Raw genomic sequence first — 24,409 nt, forward strand, 5'->3', positions numbered from 1 at the left:
AACACTACCATTGTTGTCAACACAAAATGAAAGCTCTTTGTATTAACTTTGAGCAAAGGATCTAAGTACTTCTTCCACCACTGGTCTATGGGGTATGGCATTGTAAGGTAATGGAGTCAAAGCACCTTTCTGCTCTGTGAGTATAGTGAGTATGGCCTCACTTGGTCTTTGAGTGCAGGTTGTAGTTGGATTCTGCATGGGAGCTCTGCTCTCCTTTGTTTTCCCCATCCTGTCACTGCCTGTCTCCAGCAAGTGAAGGTCTCGGTGGAAAATGAAAGCTTGGGCAGAAACATTTCACTCAACAGCTGACGGAAAAAAATACTTACTACATCACCGAAGCACACGCAGAAACAATCACTGAACCTTACAAGCACTCCCCTCCTGGATCCCATTCAAGTATGTAGAGGGGTAGCGGGGTGGGTGAGAGGGTGTGTGTTACATCGTCTGTGTGTGTGTGTGTCTTGAACTTCTATTTTGTCAGTGTACAATGCTTTACGTAGCCTTAAGTGTCCTCAAAGCAACACTGAACAGCACTAGCATTTAAAAGTAAAAATTATTAAAAATGATTTAATTCCACAAAATCTTGTGAGAATGAAAAAAACACGTGTGTGTGTATGTTTGCAAAGACCAAATGAAGAAAACCTCCAAGCCCCTTCTTTGACAAATAATCTCTTTGTTTATTTTAAGAGGAAACAAGAAGAACAACGTTCTTCAGAATGTTGCACTGTAAAAAAAGTATATGCAAAATGAATACGATATCCGATGTCCAGTAGTCACAGCCTCAGGCCACATCAGAGAGTGACCCTGCTTTGGACTAGATGGTCATATTTGTCAGTGCACACTTTCACACACAGACTGTACAGCAGAGGAGTCTGGTCCACAGAGGCAAAAGGTTTCTCTATTTCTGAGAGGCAAGATGGAGATCAGCTAACCAGTCGAGTTGCAGTTTACATCAACGGTGCCCGTCCAATGTGATATTTTATATATCAAGCATTTGTGTGAATTTGTCATAATTAGCATATCAATCTTGAATTGTGGCCACAGTGACCTTGACGTTTGACCACCAAATTATAATCAGTTCATCTTTGAGTCAAAGTGGAGGTTTGTGCCTATTGAAGAAATTCTCTGAGGCGTTCCTGAGAATAGGACAGACATAAGGTCACAGTGATGTGGACCTCCAACATTTGATCAGGTCATCCTTGAAGTAGATGTTTGTGCCAAATTTAAAGAAATTCCCTCAAAGCGTTGCTGAGAATAGACCGGATGTCCGTACATACGTACCAGCGGACAACCCTGCTATTGCCAGCGCAGAGGAATTAGAGGAATTGGTGGAAATAAACCATTTCCAAATCTCAACAGCAACACCTGCAGGGAAGCCAAGAAAGTGTTTGATTGTTGTTTTTAAGAAACCTTGGAAGCATTGTTTTACTGCTTCATTGCTGACCATAAGAAGGTGAGTGGCCAACTACTGTCAAATAACATGACATAGTTGGCTTCCCTCCTTTGGTGGTATCACCAAAGTTAACAATCCATACTGAGATAGAATAGAAGAGGTACATTTGGCATTAGAAAAAAACAAATAGGTAATCAGGAATACGTGTTTTGCAGACACTAATCCACTCTTTATCAGTGATAATTGTTACATGGGATTAATTGTAATTTTATCTCAAAACCATAGGTGACATCAGGAGAAATGTGATCTATGGTTTAAGATTGTGCAAGCAAAGATGCTATAACCTCTAATAATTTCAGTGATGCTTGCAATAATTTTTGCTTTTATGCCAGCAATCACATTTTGACTCATTTTTAACATGGAGTCAGAATGTACCCAGATGGCACTGGGAGCAAAGCCATTCTTATTTTGTCTATCTGTGTCTCATACTACAAACCACTGTGATATATAAACTGTGACATAAACATTGTAAACTGACACTGTACAGCAGTGGCGGCTGGTGACTCCAAAAATTGGGGAGGACACAAGGCAGCAGAACTAAGAGTCTACAGCCATGCTAGTGGCTCCGTGAAGCTCAGTGGTTCAGTATACAAACTTGCACACATTGACAATGCTAACATGCTAATACTAAGCAGGTATAATGTTAACTATGTTCACCATCTTGAGCAAGTTATATACAAACATTTGCTAATAAGCACTTAACACAAGGTGCAGCTGAGACTAATAGATATGCCATCAATTATGCAGGTATTAGGTCATAAACCAAAGAGCAAAAGTCACACAGCACAATGTTTCTTCCCCTGGGGACATGAATCTCTGAACCAAACCTTTGTGGCAACGTCAGACAGAATAATATTGCCAGCCGCAAGTATTTGACAAAATAAAATTTTGATCTGATGATGGCGCAAGATGGAAAATCAGAGGATCATCAAAGTTACCCGTACAAAATGTTGCATCAATCCGTCTAAAATGTTCAGATATTCAGTCTGGACCAAAGAGGCACATTGGCCGACTGACTGATATTACCATCCCTAGAGCTCATTAATCTAATCATTATTATGTTAGCAGAATTATATCTCCAATTATATTTACTACATATTGAACAGTTGCTGCATATTATTAGCTTACAACTTTACAGCATAGATGGGATACATAGGTCAGGGGATCATTTATATTCTTCTTATTGCCAACAAATCCCAGATCAATGCCAACAGTGAAGTGATCCTCCTGAAAACATGTTGTCTGCATACAAAGTCTGATATATCTTCTTCCTCTGTCCCACAGAGCTCCATTTATTAAAAACACTTAGCATTATCTTCACTAGCATGAACACGCACACTGTAGTTTATTTTGACTCAATCACACATACACTGTGTTGCTGCCACAAATACTCATTGGAGCACAAATGTGAATTAATGCACCACCAAAGATAGTCCCCAAGAGAGGCACCACTTGCTCCTGTTTGACACAACAGCAAACAGCTGTTTTAGGAAATGTCTGACCCTTTTTAAAAATGTAACAAAAGTGTTATGTTTAGAGTAGGAACCGATGGGCTTGAAGTTGAGGATATGGAGAACGTATTAAGAGACAGACTTCTAATGGAATTTGCTGACAATGAGACAAATATGAAATAATAGCAGCCTTACGAATGAGGGCGATTCTTCAGTGATCCTAGTTGAAAAGCGATATTGACCTAATCGCAGGTAAACTGAGGGTATATTGACGGGCAAACAATTCATTTTCTTTCTTAACAGCAATGAGTAGAAAAGATTGATCCCAATTCTCTTTTTGTTACGTACAGAGCTGGAATCAGGAAGTGGTTAGCCTAGCTTAGCATACAGTAAAGGCTGGAAGTAGAATGAAAGAGCTTGCCTGCCTGGCTCTATCCAGAGTTAAGAATACACCAGCACCGATAAAGCTCTCTGATTAAGATAGTGTAGCTTGTTTGTTTAACAGATAAATAAACATAAATGACAAAATTACAGCTTGTGGTTTTATGGGAGTTACACGCTGTTCTGTTTTCATGAAAAACAAGTTAAATTTTCCAGCTGTGGGACTAAAAAAGGATTGTCTTATCTTACCTTATTCATCTAGTGTGGGCTGTCAGATATGGTCTGTGTGGTAACTTGGCAAGCTCAGAGTGAAAACAAACTCTGGAAAGCTGTGCCTGGCAGTTTATTCATTAAGAAATTGTTCCGGCATGTAAAGTCCCCCAAGAACCAGAAATTGAGTTTTTTACATTCTGTTTGTGTACATAATAAACTATCGAGATACAGCGTGTTAGATAACACGTTTTAAAGGTATTGGTAGTTCATTTTAGACAGAGCCAGGCTAACTGCTTTATGCTAAGCTAGGCTAACCAAGTCCTGACTCCAGCTTTGTACTTAACGCACAAATATGAGAGTGGTATTGACCTTCTCAACGCACTTTCAGGAACAAACATTTTCCAAAACATTGAAAAATTTCTTCACGCAATTTCTTGCCCATCGCACACAAAGCACAAATAATGTGCCGCCCCAAAATGTTAAACACGTTAACATTGACACAAGTTTCTTGATAGATCGGTAAATAAACCCACGCATATCTCTGAGTTGATTAGGGCTAACACCGAGCAGTGCACAACAAATCAGACCGAATCCTCAAACTTCATGACTCCTTCGAAGCCGTGGTAGGTGAAGGGTTCAAGGACGGGGCTGCAGGTCTCTTGAGCAAGGCAGGCCATTCTATTGTTGTCACAGCTGTCCTCACTGCCCGGGGCAATGTACACCCCATCAGCAGAGTGGATGGACGGGTCCTGGTCAAAGTAGTTGTGGGGCCGCAGCAGGACCCCGCCCCCGTTGCCCACGGTCACCGTGTTGGGGATGTCCTCGGAGTGAGGGATGTGGAGGAAGCCGGTGGTCACCCAGGCAACCAGGTCCTACAGGCACATTATCACACACATCATGCAAATTACTTTAGCTAAGTTATCTCAGTTTAAACTTAAATATATGTTTGTATTATCTTATCAACTTCACATACAGGTTCTATCTCAACACACCTCGTCTTCGATGCTTTCATTGTCTTCAATGTACTTGCTGAAGTCCACAGCTGGAGACCAGATGTTGTTTTGACTGTACAGGCTGCTGCTGGTCTGCTCGGAGTCTTTGTGCTTGGTGATGGCAACCTTATACCTGGAGACAAACAGAAGAGACACAGAGCGAGATGGCTTTGGGTGGCCAGCAGAACCATGCCTGAAGATCTGATGCTACATTGTATCTCACAGGAGATTTCAACCCTATCACAAGAATGAATGATTGTGCACTGCGAACATTTGTTATGTCTAAAGCTAAGATTTCTACAATTCTCGCTTTCTTCATAATCTGTGCATGGCAGCATTGTTAAGGTTTGGAAAAGATCTGGCTAATGGTGTTTTGTCTAATATGTGGCCCAGTGACGGTGTATAAAGTGCAGCTGAAAGTGGTCTAAATAGGAATCACTATGAAATTCAGGACATGCACTTTACTATCAGGTAATGCATGTATCTTTATTTCTCCATCTTGATATCTTGTCTAACACAACTTTTACTCATCAAGGCAAAAGAAGTGCCCACAATCATTAACTTTTAACAATATGAGTTTGCGGATGTCCAGTCTCACCTGGCCCAGGACATGGCCCTCTCCTCGGGCTGGCTCTCCGGGAGGTGGTCCCCGGTGAAGCTGAACACCTGCAGCCTGTAGGAGCGCTGGTGACCCCAGCGGTTTGTCTTGTTGCTGGCGATGTGGAGGTAGCGAGGAGTCTTGGTGTCGTAGCGCAGAGCGGCCTCCTGTGGGGGTGTCAAAGTAGAGATTAGTCCCTCAGTCAAGATTCAAGAGTTACTTGGTTGGCTGCAACACTGGTGGACTAAGAAATTGTAATTTCAATGAACAGTACATATGAGTACATTTGGGTTGCCAGTCTGCCCTTTGGCCCCCTGGTTCTGGTTCTCCCGTGCCTCACCTCCCTCCAGCGGTGTGCTATATAAACACTTTAATCATCAACACAGTGGCTGTATGAAGGGTGATGACATGGCAACAAAGTTCATAGCTGAAGCCAAAAGCCGCCTTCATCCTGGGGGTGTTGGCGCACCGTCCCGTGAGGTTCCATGAAGGGTTCCTCACTGAGACCCAGAGAGAACCAAAGAGATTGAAGTGTAAAAAATGTTTCAGTTCATTATGACTGTACTAGACTGTATTGGTAATGAATGGGAAACACTGAAGGCTGTAACACGATAACGACCCACAAATGATCAGGTTCAACTGGAGATGAGATGCGAGAAGACAGCACTGTGAGTGAGAGGAGGCGGGGCTATGTGGGCACTGCAGCGTTGTGTGTGGTGTGTGTATCAGTGGGTTAGGGCTGTTTAATGTGGTGCAGCTGAGCAGCTGATTTAGGTATTAAGCTTAGGAACTGACAGCCAAACAACTTGCAAATACAGCACTTACATCACTGTATAAAGTTGTTATAGTGTGTGTGTTAGCAAACATTTGCCTACTTACACATCCATCCACCTGATATTCTCTCTCTTTTTGCTCTGTTTTTGGTCTCAACCAGCTCCTGAAAACAAATACCTGGTTCCTTTGCAGCTCAATGCTCCCCTGGGTTCACTAGCTATTCTCTAACTGTCTGTCTGCTGTTTGGTTCTCAGTCGGTAGTTCCACTGAAAACAACTTCCTGCTGCTGCTGTTGGAAACAAGATTAATGAGAGTGTTTATGGGAATAATAATAATAATTGATCCCTGGATCAATCCCCTGGATAATAACACAAGTATTCAGAGATGAATACTGTATGGTCCGTTAACAATAATGTGGCTTAATACGAAGGTATTTGGGAATAAACCCCTTCATTGTAGACTTAATTCAGATTAATTGCAGTGATCAATTGTAACAAAAACAGCTGTGCAGAGAATGCGTCATGCTGTCTGTGAATGTAGCTCACGCACTTTGTTGCACACTCTCCTCTAAATGAAAACTAAAAGCAACTACTGTGAAGGAAGGGAAAGAAGGCGGACCTGTTCTGTTGTGAGTTGCTTCTCCACCAGCTGAGGGACCATAGCGTAGCGGTCGGACATCCATGGCAGCGACACATTGACATATTCCATGTCTTTCGTCTGGAAATAATTATTCACATCTGCAGAGGATATGAAGCAAACATGTTTGTAATGATATTTGTTTTCTGTTGTATTTTGAAACGTATTGATGTTCATGAAGATTAAAATAAAATGTAATCTCACAGCAGCATTCTCATTTCCTACTTATATACATTAATTGGGTCAGAATTCAATAAGGCAATTGCATTCTCACTACTAGCATGGGCAATCTCTGACAATATAATGGAAAGCCATTTGATATTTCATTTTCAAAGACTCTGCATTCAACAATATTCAAATATGAATTTAAATTTCAAAACCAAAGTGCAATATAAATATTTAGCATTTTTAGGTGCATCATTTAAGTCACAGTTGATATTACAATTTCCATTTAAACTTATAACTTTATGCGCATTCTCTGACAATTTGAAAATGACAAAAACAACATTTCATTTTAAAAGACCAACCTAATTGACAATATTCAAACGTTAATTCAAATATGAAAATTAAAAGGGATGGCACCCGATTACAATCCAATGCTGTCACGCTGTTACCCTGACTAAATCCCGGAAGCTGGTTCTATTCATCGACCAGACGTAGAATTGTTCATCTGCTTGAGGTGGAATAGCAGCTGCTAGGCTGGTGGAAGCGATTGTGAATGAAGCTAATAAATTAGATGATAACCTGATTAACCGAGCAAGCACTCATGACAGAGAAGAGCAAACACTTGAAAGCGTTGCAGAATACTCTCCAGTCATGAGGCTGTGCTATGTAAATATAGGGACACACTCATTCATTTACACACAGAGCAAACACTATTTGTTCTGCATTCATAACTAAACAGATTAAAAGATGAAATCAGATTATTCTCTCTGTTGTAATAGAAATGAAGCACATGTTTAAATGCATTGTAAAAATGACTTGTAATTAAGAATGTGTATTAGCCAGAATCTGATACGATTGGTACCATGATACAGATGCTATCATTCAATATATTGAGATATATTGCAATGAGCAGTATTTAGCAGTAAGCAAAGCGATATAATGCGATTTTTAAAATGTAATTTGAGGTAAACTGTCATAATATAAAGAACACATAAAAGCATGAATGTTTATGCAATCAAAAACAATGGGATCTGTATTTTGCATTTACCTCTCTGACATCATAGCACTACTTTGAGAGTGCACATACACTGAGAGATTGATCTTTGCATGTGGCCTAAACTTTTATTAAATTATTACTATTATGCAGTGTTTTTGAGAATTGAAACAGTATCACAAAACCTAATATTGCTTGCAATACTTGATATTTTTACAATACATTATGATCGGCTCATAGCACTGTATAATTGCAGTTATAAGCACTCCTAAATTATAGGATCATAGTGTATAACCCTATTATAATGCATTATGAAAAAAATATTATAATGTATTACAACATCAGGAATTATACATTATGATCCTTGCAAAAACATGTCAGTGGGTGACCAGATAAAGTATTATACTTGACCTTATGTTATATGTCAGAAGGCTTTATAATATGTTATAATTATTGTTATAAGGCATCATGAATTTGTAGGATTGCTTATAACTATAATTATACAGTGCTATAAGCAGACGCATTATAAGCATGTTTATAATGCATTCTATGTATGGCCATCATAAAAAGTTGAACCTGTCTTCTTGTTGAACAGGTTGAAATGTGCCACCGCCACTCACCCAGCACATCTAGGTCCACCTTGAAGTTGATAAAGTGGGTGTGGATGTTCCCCAGCACGTTCTCCGCCACCTGGTGGCCGTGTCTCCGGCTGCCGTCTACCAAGTAGGAAGAGGAGATGTAGCCGGTGGCGTGCACCTTGGCCTCCACTGACCCACTCTGGTAGAAGATGAAATCCCATATGTAGTCATAGTTCCCAATAGCGGTTATGGTCCTGAAAATCAGGGCGCTGTTCACCATCCCTCCGTAGCTGTTGTGGAAGAAGTCCGAGAAGTGCCTCCGCAGGGGCTGACCCATGTTGTGCTCAAACACGCAGATTGAGTTCCTAAACCTGACCGGGGCCGGGACGTCGATGTAGCGGTAGGTGTCCACGTAGGTGGCCTCGTGGGGGCAATCCACGCCGCGGACCAGTTCGTGCGCGAAGCGCCCTATCCCGATACTCGAGTCCAGAAACTTGGTCAGGATCATCCCGGGAGTCACCGAACCGTACACGGACATGGCCTCCTGCACGCTCAGCTCGTAGATGATCCTCTCGCCGTTGAAACGCACATCGAACACCCTCATGCCCGTGAGAGAGCTGAGTCCGAAGGCGAAGCTCCAGTCCAGGTACAGGACGTGGTTATGACTGATGCTGTAGCGCTTCCCCTCTGCGTAAAAGAGCTGCGGGCCGATCTGCAGAGGCTTGTTCCTGGGCTTCAGTGACCCATAGTCAGGCGACTCCTTGTAAACTATTTTCTTAACAGACCCCGCATCGTATTTCTGTTGAAGTTCCTCCACGGTGAGGAAGTATTGGCCGTTGTAAAGCAGCCGCTCCACTGTCCAGTCGGACGCGTTTACGCTCTCGTGGTTAAGCAGCACCTCAAAGCCCACTGGGTGGATGTACATACCGGCCATGTCCCTGAAGAAAGATATCCAAGTCTTTCTGTCCCCGGATCGGACCCCACGGGGCATCTGCTCGAAGGCGTTCAGATTCTTGTCCAGACCCACGTCGAAGCTCTCTTTCATCAGCTTCCCCAGCTTGGAGAAGATTTGCTCCAGAAATTTGAACATCAAGCTATATTCCCCGACGGTGACCGTGCGCGCAGTGATAGGGATCTCCGTCTTGTAACGCTCCTCGGTGACATCTCTGTGGTATATCGGGTTGGGAAGAGGCCCCACTACGTACTCCTTAATGTAGCCGAGTTTGCCGTGGAAGACCACCGCCGTCGCCTCTCTGGTCGGGTTTGCGCCTTTCCCGTCCAAGTAAGCCAGCACGTCCGCTTTCTTGGGCAGGGATAGCTCTATTAAAAACAAGAAATTTTCGGACGGCTTGGTGATCTGGTTGGTAGATATGTCCAAGTCTTTTTGTCTTAGCAAATACTCCTGGACCTGCAGATACTCCTCCCGGGTTAGGTCGGCGAACGCGAGGCTGCGATCGTCGTGTTTGCGCTTCAGCGGGTGGACACGCTGAGCGGAGCATTTGGGCGCCCTGCTCGAGTGGATGCCAATCAGGACGATGTTGAGGATGATGGAGACGAGTACGAAGACGCCGAGCGCCCATTTCACTAAAGAGTTCATCCTCCGCTCTACCATTACGCACGGGTTTGGAGAAAGGGAGGCGAAGGATGAGCACTGGGGTTTCGGAAAAGAGAGGCGCGCTCTTCAACTCTTCTGTTTCCCACCCCTCTCTTCAAAACCACAACCCCAGCCCCTCCCTCCCTCTTTGAATAAACAGTTGTGGAATGTCATGTAAGCTCTGTTCATCTTCATAGGCCAACATTACTATTTTACGCACGCTGTTTAAACATTATGTATCGGTTGTCAGTGGTGGAAAAAGTATTCCAGATATTTTACTTCAGTAAAATTAGCAATACCACAGTGTAGCAATACTCTACAAGTAAATGTCTTGCATTCAAAGTCTCAGGTAGGAAAATGTTACCATTACAACGTTAATACCAAAAGTACAAATCCTCATGCAGAATGGTTTATTTCAGAATAATATATATTAAATTACTGGATTAAAATCATTGATGCATTAATGTGTTCATTGCAGCTCGTAAAAGTGGAGCTCGGTTAGTTGATTATGTTGCATTCATTATCAAAACCGGCAAAGCAAATAAAGTTGTCAAACAAATGTAGTGGAGTAAAAAGTACATTTGCCTTCAGAAGAAGTGTTAAATAGCATAAAATGGAAATAGTCGAGTAAAGTTAAAGAACCTCAAAACTGTGCTTAAAGAAACAGTGTGTAGGATTTAGCTCCATCTAGCGGTGAGGTTGCAAAGTGCAACCAGTTGAAACGACTCCCGTGTGCCAAGTGTACGAGAGCAGCGGTGAAAAGTGAAAAAACTGATGGCTCTATCCGGAGCCAGTTATTTTAAGAGCAGCATAGGTTATTTGGTTAATTGATCCTAACCTAGTATCTGGACTCGAGCATCGGGATAGTGTAGTAGCAGTGGGGGTCAAGCAGGCACAGCTAAGTCATAACCACGATCCACGGAAAACCTGTGAGGCGGAAAAAAAATACACTTGAAAAACTTGACAGCCACGTTTCTCTCCAGAAATCATGACCTGGTTACTCAAGATGATCCACAGGTCTTTTTGTGAGCACTTCCATCCAACTGCATTGCTGCTAAGTTTTGATAAATAGCACTACAGGTAAGAGGGAAACAGTGAACTGTCCCTTTAACTAATGAAATCACCTTTTGCTTCGTGAAACAGACTTGTATTAAGCTATGTAAATCCACTTTGACAGAGTTGTGAGTTAGGTCTCTCAGACACAATTCACGCCCTGACAAAGAATACACATCTTGGGTGCTGATAGTTTCAGTGTCGCTTTTCCTTCCTGAGAAGCTTTCACCTTAACGTAGCCCAGCCCACATGTTGTGTTTAGCCTGTTATTTCCTGTGACCCTGTATGTAATCCTGGGCAGGACCCCTCTCTGGTCAGAGATAAACGTACAGTTTTGTTGTACAGTGAATTTAACTCATCTGAGCCTGCCACAGAATTGGACGCAGAAACCTACGTCAGGTCAGGTGGGAAAATGTTTTTAGAAGGTCTTGGGAAAATAGCATTTCGATGCTAAAACATACCTCGACCAAAACGTGAGTGTTCGGATTTCATAACATAAAGAACGAAGAATCACACTAAACATTTGATCGTATTCATGTCAAATACATCATCATGCCATTAAATTCATCATGTTGTGCAAGAGTGTGTGTATTATGTCAGATCTTTTTTATCAACTTATTATTCTTTTCCAAAATATAAACTGTGTCGGTGCTGCCTCATAACTATCAGAGTATGTAAGTATGAATGCTCCTAACTGAGCTCTCTGGAATCCTTTGTGCGATGACACTGAGTCTCAAAAATACTTATAGATTTAGTTTTGCAACTACGTTGTTAAACTTATGATGGACAGTTAAAAAAAGATGAAAATTGATATAGAACCAGAGATAAAAGACACATTTTTCTTCCTTGTCAGAACCTGGCGCCTACATTACCCACATTGCAACCACACCGCCGACCGTTCATCTAGAGTGTTATGCAAGTAGCAGCTGCTTTAGCTTGGAGCCCCCAACCAAGGACGAGGACCCTTGAGGACATTTATCAGACTTCCCACAGCTCCTTCTGTGTCTCCTTTATGCAATTTTTTTTGACAGCTGGAAACACTTGGATTTAGAAAATTCACCTAAAACACATTTATGTCTCACATGTATTCTTAATTCTAAGAAGAAAAGCACAAAATTATATAATTCTTAGAATTTCGATGGCACGACCAAAATGATGCTCTGTGCCCCTTATCACATACTGGCCCCATAACTATTGACAGATTGAGGAACAGTGAGATACACATAGGTCCTTTCTACTAATGTTTCGTTTAAACTGATATTTTCCTCTACGTGTTGGCCTTTCATCCACGCAAACAGAGTTTCTACTCTCTGTTTGCGTATCTACACCTTTACGGTGTAGATCTTTTTAAACTCTGGTTACTTTTTATCTGTGTGGAAATGTAAAACTAAACTTGTAAAATGTAACTCTAAACATAACAGCACATAACAACAACTAGTGAAGATCAGTGAAATGGACCTGAGGTACACCCCCGTCGTTCCAACACCACTCTGCCGTGTCCTCTGCGGCGTCCCGTGTCCTCTGCTCCACGGTACTTTGACTGGACGGTCTTGAGCTTAGTCGATACTATCGCCGTGTTTATCGTGTCTTTTGCATGAGGAAACTCGTTCCCTACCTTCTCAGAGTGTCTTGGCAGGATACTGATCCTTAAAGGCCAACGACATTTCTGAATATTTCTTATTACAAGACTTCCAATCAACATCTTCTTGTGCAGTCATCCCCTTGTATTGTAGAGTGATGCTAAGCAGCAACTCCACCTCATTGTCAATCCACCCATGAGTCAAATTGAGTTTTCATCATGGCACCAAATATCAAATATGTAGAAATGATAATAACAATAACTATTGCTTTACTATTGTTTACTATCTGTTAACACCACCAAAGGAGAATGAGCTCACTGAGCATGCTCATAATCGTCTTATCTGGTATTTGAGGTATTGATCGCGTAAACTTTATCGCCACCAACTGAGTTGTTTTGGCATTCTAGTGTGGATGGAAAATATCTTATAAAACGAAAGTGGTGTGGACAGAATTGATTTATTAATGCCATTCATTCATTAGCCCCATTTAGGATTAGTGCTCTCTATTTTGCTCATCCAGCTTTGTCTTATTATTGAATAGAATAACAGAACGCATTGGATTCAGTGTGCAAGGTTTCTCTGCAAAGTGATTTTTATCAGATGACAGAATAAAAAAAACACATTTGAAAAATACGGACTTGTCATGCAAAGGCCTGGAGGCGTCTTGCTTTTAAAGCATTTCATGTCCTTGTTGTTTCATGACTCTTTTAGAACACAATAGTCATAATGATGTCACCATTTGAGCCCTTCTTTTTCACCATTTTTTGTTTAACTTTAACTTAACTTTATTGTAATGTGTAATACGTCACGTTTTCAGATTGCCGATCCCATCCTGTGAACGCCTGGAGGGAATATTTTCTAATTTGCCACAGATGCTTGCCTGGACTCGAGGATGAAACGATGAACTGCCAAAGGCCAAGGGAAGGTCAAAAGCACTGTGACCTCACAAAAAAGTTTTTGGCCATAACTCAATAATTCATATGCTTATTATGACAATTCCACACAATTGTCCAATAGGATGAAATGATAAAGGGATGACATTTTGGACATGGATGTAAACTGTAACCTACCTTAGCTTGGCGTAACCATTTCTTAACCTTAAAAAGTCATGAACGTTGCATAATACACTCAGGCATTCATCATCATGTATCATTTATCAGAGGAACTAGTTTTTGCAGCATCTGTTTCCTGCAATGTGCAAGCTCAGACTTTTTTCTTTCCCACGAAAAGCCCAGTCGTTGTGTAACTCCTTCTGGCAGGGCTCTGCCTCTTTGATTGGTCTGTGATGGCAGCTGGCCTGAGAACAACTCACTCTGGTTGGTGTAGGAAATTTGGGTTTAGAACTGTGCTTTAAGAAATTATAATAGTGTTTAATAATTCATAATTAAGAAATCATAATTAGAAGTGTCTTGGAATGTTTTAGGAGTTACAAGTGATTTGTAGTTAGAAGTGTATCTTAGTAGAATTTGTAGCACCTTTAGCTCTATGCTTGTGAAACTTGTGAAGTTTTTGCCAAAAGTTGCAAAACCTTATCTTTATATAGAATGTTTATCATAGAAGTGTTAAGCCATAAAAGACAGTCATTGAATGTATTAAACTGTAAAGAGTAGCAGAGGGATAGACAGAGATTTCTAGACAGGCAATTGCAGCGGACGCAGAAGGAGCATCACCCGAGCCAGGGGGGTCCTAGCTGGCTGAGAGAGGAGGAGCCAGCTGGATTTAGCCAATAGGAACTACGGACATTATGGGATGTTTGTTGAACTATGTAAGGCGGGAGAGAAAGAACTTCCGTTCTCTTGCTCCTGTACCACTGGGTGGGTGGTAACGATATTTGGGGTGAGCAGGTCATATTCGGTGTAACTGTAAATGATGTACTCCACTATGCAATTGTTTTAGCATGAGCGGTATTAAATGCTTTGTTTATAATTGAAACCGGTTCTCTTTGTGTAAGAGGCTGGATTACATGCGGTTTCCACACAGTCTAGAGGTTCCTTGAACCTAACATTGGCTATATTTAAAAGAATGCTGAGAAGAAGAAGAGGGCTGCACACACACATTTGGGATAGACTGCAGGATGGAGAACTGCACTGCTACATGTACTAAGCACACACACACAGTGATCTTGCCCATACAGTTCAAATTAATACACATTCAGGCACTCTTTTACACAAAGGCAGACACACATACACATCTGTTCCCACTTAAGCTTTATGAATAGCTGTTTAGATTGACCCTGTGGTCGCCATACATTCCAGCTTTTGTTCTTGACAGGCTCCCAGTTTTAGTCTCAGTTCCATCTGGTCAACTCGTCAGAAATCTCCCTCTATGCTGGGACTGCAGTATGTATCTCATTCAGTGTCTCGTCCTCCCGTGCACTAATTCATGCTTACATGATTTGGTTTTGTGTCAACACAGTCCAAGGAGTTGTAGCAGGAGCTGGACGTCCACCACGAATACCGAAAGTCCCCACTGCCTGGACTTTAAGAAATGAGCTTCAGGATGGTGAAGCTTCCAGCTCCCAAGTGTTTTGTGCACTTCTGTGAACCCGATTACCCAAAGCTCCTTCATGGATTCCAGAAGTTATAATGACGTTTACATGCACCAAATATTCCCATTGTTTCTCTTATTCCGTAAAAGACAATGTTCCTAATAAGCTGTTTACATGGCCAATGAAAGTGACGTGCATATTCAGATTAGCGTAAAACAACCCCATGCCGTGGGGTTGTTTTACGGTCATGCATGTAGTGCATGACCGTCCAGTCAAATTTGCCTATTATGCAATCTGCACAGCATATGACATCTGTCCCAGGACCCTCACATCGGAACAGGACAAACTCCCCCAAAGAACCTTTAACAGGGGAGAAAAATCTGTGACCACTGCTGCGTGCACGCGCGCGCGCGCACGCACGCACGCACGCACGCACGCACGCACGCACGCACGCACGCACGCACACACACACGCACACACACACACACACAGGAATCTTAAGAATGAACTCAAACTCCCTCTTGATGTGATGAACAAATCTCACCTCCCATCCTCCCTTCAAAAAAGGAACAAGCAATAGTTCATTTTTCAAGAAAAAAGGTTGTGAAATCCCAATATTTCAATGAAGTAGATTACTTCAAAAATGTTGTAGCCTGGCTGGATAGAGGATGTTCATTAGGCCATGCATGTAAAGCTGTCACAGATTTCATAAATAGTGGCAGAATGAAGTGTTCTTTGTAAAGTAGTGAATGATCTGCTTACTGTGGATTCAGATTCCACCTTGGTGCTTCTACTGCTGGATCTCAGTGCAGCTATATGAAGCTCTAGTGTGAGTTCAGTCAGGAAGACTCTACTCTTGTATGCTTAGACTTGTAGTTTATTTCTCATACATCTGTCAATCACTCCTCTTGCATGCTCACTCATTATGTCCTAGTTGTCATTGCTCGAAGCTGTCAGTCATGATATCAGCTGTCTAGATCAGCTGGTCTCTTCTATTTCACAACGAAACAATGACATCGTTAGCCTATCATGTTGCTGCTGTCTCATTTAAATATGATTGTCTGTCTACCTTCAGTACGTTCATGCTGCTGTTACGCACCCCTCCACCTCCCCATCTCTGCCCAGTCTTCATCAGCTTCATCATTCTATCAGCCTCATCAGCACCACCAGTGTCTGGACTCCACGGGGGTTTATCTTGCTGATGCTCAGGCAGACACCCCTCAATTACAAATCTCCCTGCAGAGTCCAAGCACCAAAGACTCTGAATACTTTATCATCACATATCATCCGTTATTGATAAACAATTATCTTTTCTTCATCTGACTTGTCTCTCCTGATTGAAATGCAGTAACTCTTTAACTGCACATTAAGTTAAATAATGTTAAATAATGTTGTTGTGGTCAGGCCTGTCATGTGCTTGTACTAAAAGTCTTCAAATGGTTCAGAATGCTGTAACTATTATTATTATAAGTTTTAGCTTCCCTTGGTTTGCTCCCTATCCATGTCAGATTAGACTTTCCGTGTCCTTTGATGACCTACAAAATTGGAATTTGGTTACACCCCAAATGTCTAACGTCTAACCTTATGCTCCAATCAGGACTCTCCCTTCTCAACACAAGGCAAGGATATATATGTCAGGAAATAGTCAGATGTTTAGCCTACTTTGATTATATTCGCTGCATCATTGCCCTCTAGTTCCCGTTTCTCTCTTCTCATCCTCCTCCTCTGCTCCCCTGGTTCCCCTGCTTCCTTCCCTCTGATCAGCTCCACATCCTCTCCTGGCTCAGTCAACTGTCACTTCAAGGAAGTCTTATGCAGATTAGCGATTACGTTCTGACTGCTGGAGTTAAAGGCAGAGTGAGCTCTAAAATTCCCATTCTTAAAACATGAGATAAACGAATAAAGTCATGGACTAAAGCCCTGAAACACAAAGTGAACAACCAATTTAAAACATTTAAAACATCCAGACACTAACAGTACATTACTCATTTTCCACATTATGACATAAACCCACAGACTGACATGTATCTTCGGAGAACCACAATTACAGCCTTGCATACACATACAGATGAGTGCAGTTTAATCTAAGTATGGTGCAACAGTGAATCACTCTGTAGTGAATTAAGGGACCAGTTACTTTGTAAATGTCAGTCCAATGTACAGATATCAGACCTGTTTAGTTCTGTAAATAAAACTCTGGGTCTGAGATGAGTAAATTAGCTACTTACTGTCTCTTCGATAAGATAGATAGATAGATAGATAGATAGATATCGAGATAGAGAGATGGAGAGAGAGATAGATGGAGAGATAGAGAGAGATAGATAGATAGATATATGGATAGATAAATAGATACTTTATTTATCTCCAGGGGGAAATTTGTCTGTAGCAGCAGCAAACGAAGTTACAGAGTAAACATAAAATATTAAGTATGGAAAATGCACAATATATACTGTTGGAGCTATTTATTTGATATTGTATTTTGTTATTTAATTTATAAGTACTATTGTTTAATTATTGTAGATGTTTGATATATTAAGATTGTTTTTTCTCTTTAATAGTAATTTGTTTAGTTATATTATTTTTTGTTGTTTGGTTAATTACTGTGGGCACCTGTGGCTATATGTATGAGTTGACAGATGGGACCAGCATGCACCGGGGTGGGCTGATAGTTTTTACCAGCACAGCACAGCACAGGAGAGACAGCAGGACAGGAGTTTTCTTTGTTCTTTTTGTTTGTTTGCTTTACTTAATAAATACAAAAATCGGAATCCTGCTTGGACAATCCACTCTCTTCTGGCTGCGTAAAAATACCGACCACGGTGCATCAGTGGCATTTGATTATTGTTTGTTTAATTTTGATTTAGTCGACAAATGGCCACTACATATACAATATAATAAAATAACAGAGCAGAATTATTAAATTTAAAGAAAATAAAGTAACAAGAAATGCAGAAAAAATGCACAGTATATACAATAAAATAGAATGGTATTAAATTAACTAAGTAGGAAAACTAAACTAAACAGTAGTGCCAAAGATCACCAACAGCAGCAACAACAGTGTAGCAGTGTGTAGTTATGTGGAGGATGATTTGGCCAGAGGTGATTTATTGTACAGTCTAATAGCAGAGGGCAGGAATGTTCTCCTTGTGACAGCGGAGCTGGATGAGTCTGTTGGAGAAAGTGCTCCACTGTCCCTGCAGTAGGTGGTGGAGAGGGTGGTCCGGGTTATCCAATATGGACAATAGTTTCTTCAGCGTCCTCCTCTCCACCACCTCTTCCAGATAGTCTTGTTTGCAGCCAATGATGGAGCCCGCCTTCTTAACTAGTTTGTTAAGTCTGTTGGTGTCTCCGGGTCCAATGCTGCTCCCCCAGCAGACTACGGAGAAGTACAGTGCACTGGCCACAACAGACTGGTAGAACATCTCCAGCATCTTGCTGCAAACGTTGAAGGATCGAAGTTTCCTCAAGAAAAAGAGTCGACTCATCCCCTTCTTGTACACAGCGTTGATGTTGGTCTTCCGGTTCAGTCTGCTGTCGATGGAGACACCCAGGTACTTGTACTCCTCCACCATGTCCACATCCTCTCCCAGAACTCTCAGCGGTTGTGGAGCCGTCGTCTTCCTCCTGAAGTCGACCACCATCTCTCTGGTCTTGGCCACGTTTAGAAGCAGGTGATTTCTACCGGCCCACTCCACAAAGTCATCCACTACTGCCCTGTACTCCTCCTCCCGTCCGTCCCTTATACACCCGACCACTGCAGAGTCATCAGAGAACTTCTGCAGATGGCATGACACAGAGTTGTACTGGAAGTCAGTGGTGTACAAGGTGAACAGGAAGGGAGACAGAACAGTTCCCTGTGGGGCTCCAGTATCACTGACCACCCCATCAGACAGCACACTGCCCAGTCGGACAAACTGTGGTCTGCCTGTGAGGTAGTCAGTTAACCAGGAGACGGTTGACACGTTAACCCCCACCACCCGCAGCTTCTCACTCAGCAGCACTGGTTGGATGGTGTTAAATGCACTGGAGAAGTCAAAGAAAGTGATTCTCACAGAGCCACCGGTTCCATCCAGGTGCGACTGAGCTCGTTGCAGCAGGTAGATGATGGCGTCGTCCACTCCAACATGAGGCTGGTATGCAAATTGCAGAGGGTCCAGTGACGATTTCACCTGTGGTCGGAGGTGGGCCAAGACCAGCCTCTCCGGCACCTTCATCACATGTGATGTGAGGGCAACTGGTCGGTAGTCATTGAGGCCAGATGGTGTCATCTTTTTTGGTAACAGGAAACAGGCACGACTTCCTCCTGCTTCAGGCTCAGGTTGAAGAGGTGTTGCAGGACATCAGACAGCTGGATGGCGCAGGTCTTCAGGACCCTGGGGCTGATGCCATCAGGACCCTGGGGCTGATGCCGTCAGGTCCTGCAGCCTTTCCTTGGTGGAGTCTCTCCAGCTGTCTTCTCACCTGGCCAGTCGTCACAGAGAGGGGGGGAGGGTGGTCATAGTGTCGGTGGTGGAAGAGCCCTTTGATGTTGAGGGCTCTTTGTCCATGCAGCTCACCAGGGGGACCCCCCCTCGGCTGGCCGTTTGGGAGGTGTGGTGTGTGGAGGAGACAGATGAGGGCTGTGAGCTAAACCTATTGAAGAAACAGTTTAGCTCGTTTGTCCTCTCCAGGGAGCCCCCTGGTTGTCTCCCTCCAACCTTGAAGCCGGTTATCTGCTTCATTCCAGTCCACACCTCCTTCACGTTGTTCTGCTGGAGTTTGGCCTCCAGCTTCCTCCTGTAGGAGTCCTTGCACTCCTTGAGCTTCACCTTCAGGTCGCGCTGGACTCTCCTGAGCTCAACCCTGTCCCCAGACCTGGGGAAATAATGAGAAAACTGTGACTGAGTTTGATGGGGGATTGTGATTATGTCACGTCTAAATGAATAAATAATTTCCTTAGTTGAATAATATTTACTTTTATGTCCTCCTTTCTTTCCACGGTGTAAAGAACAGGGGGAGGACAAAGAAACCCAACGAACTACAGCAGATTTATATCTGTGACGTTATAAAGTGAAGCTGTGTGCCTCGGTCTGACACACTCCTCCATCCAGTCCTTTTACAGAGCAGACTGCAGCGTCTGGTCTTTCTCCTTTTGTCATTTCAACCTCCCCCTGTTGATTCAATCCACATAAATGTTTACATTTCAGATAATTTCCATCCACAGACCCATTTTGGGAAGAAGGGAAAAAAATCCTTTGATGGTTTTAAAGGATTTTATCCTCACCACAGCAAGTTTCAGATATTATTTGAAATACTTGGAACAAATGAGGTGACTTTACGCTGTACTTTCCATTGTGACCGGAAGAGGGAGCTGCTCTCACACAGAGCCATAGCTTTTAGAGCAGGGGTCTCAAACCCAAGGCCATTTTATGTGGATCCACCAGCAAAAAAAAAGTTTAAAAAAATTTAAGAAATATTTAAAAGTTAGACTTCACAATAAAAATATCCCCATAGTCGAAGTTATGAGATAGAAAGTCAAAGTTATGAGATAGAAAGTCATAATTATGAGATACTTAAACACACAGTCATAGAAGCAGCTCTTTGGCTGGTTACTGTACACTTGACATGGAAATGTATTGTGAGTACATTGAAGACTACTTTAAACGTGGCTTTAAAACACATGAAATACTTCACGTGGGATTGTGCAAACGCACCCTTGAAAGTATTTTAAGCATTGAACAAAGTTATTGTAATAACTTGTGTTTGATATTTGTCTTTGCTATTTTCTTTAATAGTTTGATCTTTGATAGAGTAATGTGGGTTTCTTAACCCTATATTGAAAGGATTTAAGTTATAATAACAGAAATGTGCTTAAATATATGTTTACATTCATATAACTGCATGTACAATATTTTTACACTTGAATAAACAATAATCAAATGCAGAGACAGTTATTTACCAATATGTTAGGAGTAGTTACATTTACACAGTCTTACATTTACAACCGGCCCTTTGAGGGAAACCGTGATGCTGATGTGGCCCAGAGTGAAGATGAGTTTGAGACCCCTGCATTAGAGTCTCTACGCAGGGGTGCCCAATACGTCGATCGCGATAGACCAGTCGATTGCGGAGGTAGTGCGGGTAGATCGCATGCCATTCAAAATAAATGAGATGTCCTCATGGCATTTGCCACTTGATTTTCTAACACACGGGTCACGTATGCGCGGTCAACTGCGCGAGCTACTGCAAAACTCCAGCGAGCTAATTAGTTAGCCTTCCAATTTATTTCTACTAAAGAAGCTAAAGCTGCAGCGCCATGATTTGGGAAACTTCCAAAACCTCGCGTCAGAACTGGAGACTCAACGGACGGCGTGTGCGTAACTTGACAGTGCGCGCTACACAGAGCAGATTGACAAGTGTCTGTCAGAGTTTGACAAACGCTTTCGAGACTTTGCTTTACTCGAGCCAGTTGCTACACTTATGTGCTGCACATTTGGGGAAGATATTGAGGTTGATTCACTCGCATCACAAATTGCAACGCTGTTTCACCTGAACTCGTCTGGAGTGGAGGATGAGATTTGGACACTGCAAGCTGACATTCAGCTGAAGTCCAGGGCTCATGGACAGTTTTCTCACAGAGGAAAAGTACCCAAACATGAGGACATGTGATACCTTCTTGACTGCATTATTCGGCTCTACTCATTTATGTGAGTCAGCCTTTTCCCACATGAAGAACATTAAGTCCAAACACCGTTCCACCATGACTGATGATCATTTGAAGTCTGCTTGAGGCGGGCTACCAGCAGCTACTGTCCGGACTATGCAACTCTGGCCAATCCCATTCAGTGCAAGTCATCAGAGTAAGGTAATGACCAAACATGTACAGAATTGTATTGTGCCATAATATATATATATATATATATATATATATATATATATATATATAAATAGATATTCAGCATTTTTAATGTAGGTAGATCATTTTGACTTGGTCATTTTAACAGTAGCTCGCAAGCCGAAAAAGTGTGGGCACCCCTGCTCTACAGTAAAGCCAAAGACATAAATATGTTTGATCTAGTCGAACTAGCATCTCATCAAGTTAGCCTGAGCAGGACACTCTGCTAACTGTGAAGGGCGGGCCAACAGCATATATTCTACGCTCTCGTTAGCACGCCATTCGATTAGCTAGAGCGGAAGCGCTCTGCCAACCGTGGTAAATGAACAACTTTTATAGAAAACAATGTTAATCGATCTCACCGATTGCTGTCTTCAAGACTTAGGTGGCCCTTATCAGACTGGTGATGACCGATGATGGGAGCGTCCACCAGTCCGGGGCTCGATGGTCCGAACGGAGGAACACGCCGTTCCCTCCTAAGAGTGACAGCTTGTCGCAGCCTTTGGAGGGAGAGAGATCCGCAACTCCGACCGGTGGTCACAAGGCTACAGCGACAAGCTCTAATATGTCTTGATCGTAGACACATCTTTGTTTAAGCTTATGCTACCATGGTAGCTAACCTGCGTAGCGAGAAGATGAAAAAGGACTGATCTCAGGATGACACCGGAACTTATAGACGACAGGGGGGGGGGGGGGGTCATCCGAGGTCACAGGTGACTTTGTTGATATAAATACTCGACTGTTCACCCAGTGGCGGGCCGTCAGGGCCTGCAAGGCCTTCTCTGCTGGCCTAAACAGAATCACAAAGTTATAGCTATTTTATAATTTAATAATTGTTCTTAAATACACTACATGTACTATAATTTTAAAATTATTTTTCCCATTATCTTATGTTCTCATTGCACAGCTACTGTCTTCCTCAGTTGCTCTGCTTCCAGTGCAGCTTGTTTTAAGTAGAGCTTTTATCCAATCAGATTTCACCTCTGTGTCACTAGGTAAGAAGAGAGGCCCGAGGCCTGCAGAGTCTCACCTGCAGCCAGATTAAAGTAAATGGAGACGATATTGTTGATTGTCATAGTCTTCAACCAATCAGATCTTTAGTTTGACATGTTGGGCGTATTCTTTGACATATCAGAGCCTGCGAGCCGGCCTATAATGACGTCAGCATTACATGCCGCTCAGTGTCCATGTGCAGCTCTGAAACTTAACAGCAGAGACTGTCGGGTCGTGAATCACATCACGTGATGCAGCTCAGCCAATCAAATATGGGCATTCTGACTGAGATCAGATGTACCAAACACCATGACACAGGAGACTGAGACGAGGAAAGACATTGCAGAGCAGTACTTTCAACGTTAAAGTTGTGAAAGTAAAATCCTATGATGATCTCTGTGGGTTGCAGCTTGTCATTAAGGAATGGTGGCGGATCCCACAGCCAGACCAGCTGAGAACATTATATTTTCCTGAATTTAGGCATTTGCTAAATGCTCCAGCACTATTCAAACGACTCATACCGAACGGTTTAATACGAAGATGTACATAGTTACAGCATTAAAAATGAATAATAGCTGTGGTGCCATCATGTGGTTATAAGGTGGTATTTCAGCTGCAGGACAACAGTGAAGGCCCAGGTATAGAATGCACGGCCCGCCACTGTGTTCACCTATATGTTGTTGATTGGACTCATGGTTTTGGTATAAGGGGCAGATAGGGGGCAGAGATTTGACAGGTCATTTTGTTGAAAATCCCTGTCTACTCTAACCTCTCTTAATTAATTAAATTCTCTTAACCCAGGTGATGTCTTCTTGTATGTACAGATTTTTTGTCAGGTAAATCCAGAGCAGAGTAATGTGCTGCCAAGGTTCAGGTGAGCAGTATGTGCACATACAAGCATTTGACTAGTTTTTATTTTTATTTATTTATTTTTTGCATCTCTGACGATGTACTTACACAGAAATAGAAATAACAGATATGGGACAAGGACAACAAAGCTGAACAAGAATACATAGGACTTTGTGTACACAAGTGGGGAAAAAATAGGTGAATGAGGACCTCGAGGATCATTCATCTGCGGATCTTGCTGTTGTTGGGGAAAATACTAATTGTTATAGTCATGTCAAACTATCGACCATTAATTTCAATGAGCTAACTTATTGGTTAGTTTAGATAACAAGCTATTTATTAAATAAATATATATAAAGACAAGCACCAATGACCGACAATAGAAACAAGAAAATATCTATATACAAGTGTTCTGTAAGTAAACAATACAAATAGTGCAGAGGATCGTTGTGTCATCTGCAAATGACGAGAAGTTTTTATATTCAGTCACAACTTTAAATGTCCTGCCAAACTTATTTTCATGTATTCATTGACTTTTTTTTATTATATTATTATAAAATGATTGTACTATAAACATGTGCATATCAACACATGAAACTTCTTTTTTTTTTTTCTTTTTTACAATTATCTTCATCACTTGTACCTATCATTTTTACTCTCAACCTGTGATGTATTGCAGCAGGTTAAATTACACAACATTATGTAACATGTACAGCAGTGCCACTTGGTCCAGTTCCAACTTG

General features: G+C 42.1%; 1 protein-coding gene and 1 long non-coding RNA gene across 2 annotated transcripts in view; one reads left to right on the forward strand and one right to left on the reverse strand.

The window, feature by feature from the left end:
- Nucleotides 1-24,409, forward strand: part of LOC142938635 (uncharacterized) — a 366,584-nt gene that overhangs the window by 68,287 nt on the left and 273,888 nt on the right. The gene's annotated exons all lie outside the window — the stretch shown is intronic.
- On the reverse strand, nucleotides 654-9,847 carry aoc2 (amine oxidase copper containing 2). Its single transcript, XM_076081881.1, has 5 exons — nucleotides 8,278-9,847; nucleotides 6,481-6,599; nucleotides 5,089-5,255; nucleotides 4,491-4,623; nucleotides 654-4,370 (listed from the first exon to the last, which is right to left on the reverse strand). The coding sequence occupies exons 1-5, from the start codon at nucleotides 9,845-9,847 to the stop codon at nucleotides 4,080-4,082; spliced, it is 2,280 nt and encodes a 759-aa protein (XP_075937996.1). The 3' UTR covers nucleotides 654-4,079.

The sequence above is a fragment of the Anarhichas minor genome, unplaced genomic scaffold, assembly GCF_050575085.1.
Source record: "Anarhichas minor isolate MPS153535 unplaced genomic scaffold, ASM5057508v1 ptg000007l, whole genome shotgun sequence".
Lineage (NCBI taxonomy): Eukaryota > Metazoa > Chordata > Actinopteri > Perciformes > Anarhichadidae > Anarhichas > Anarhichas minor.

What these genes read in the sequence shown, in the direction of transcription:
- aoc2 (XM_076081881.1), bottom strand. Translation starts at nt 9,847, where the DNA reads ATGGTAGAGCGGAGGATGAACTCTTTAGTGAAATGGGCGCTCGGCGTC. An exon ending in AGGGCCATGTCCTGGGCCAG is followed by an intron (nt 4,624 to 5,088) that starts GTGAGACTGGAC and finishes GTTTGTCTCCAG; the next exon opens with GTATAAGGTTGCCATCACCA. An exon ending in ATGAAAGCATCGAAGACGAG is followed by an intron (nt 4,371 to 4,490) that starts GTGTGTTGAGAT and finishes ATGTGCCTGTAG; the next exon opens with GACCTGGTTGCCTGGGTGAC.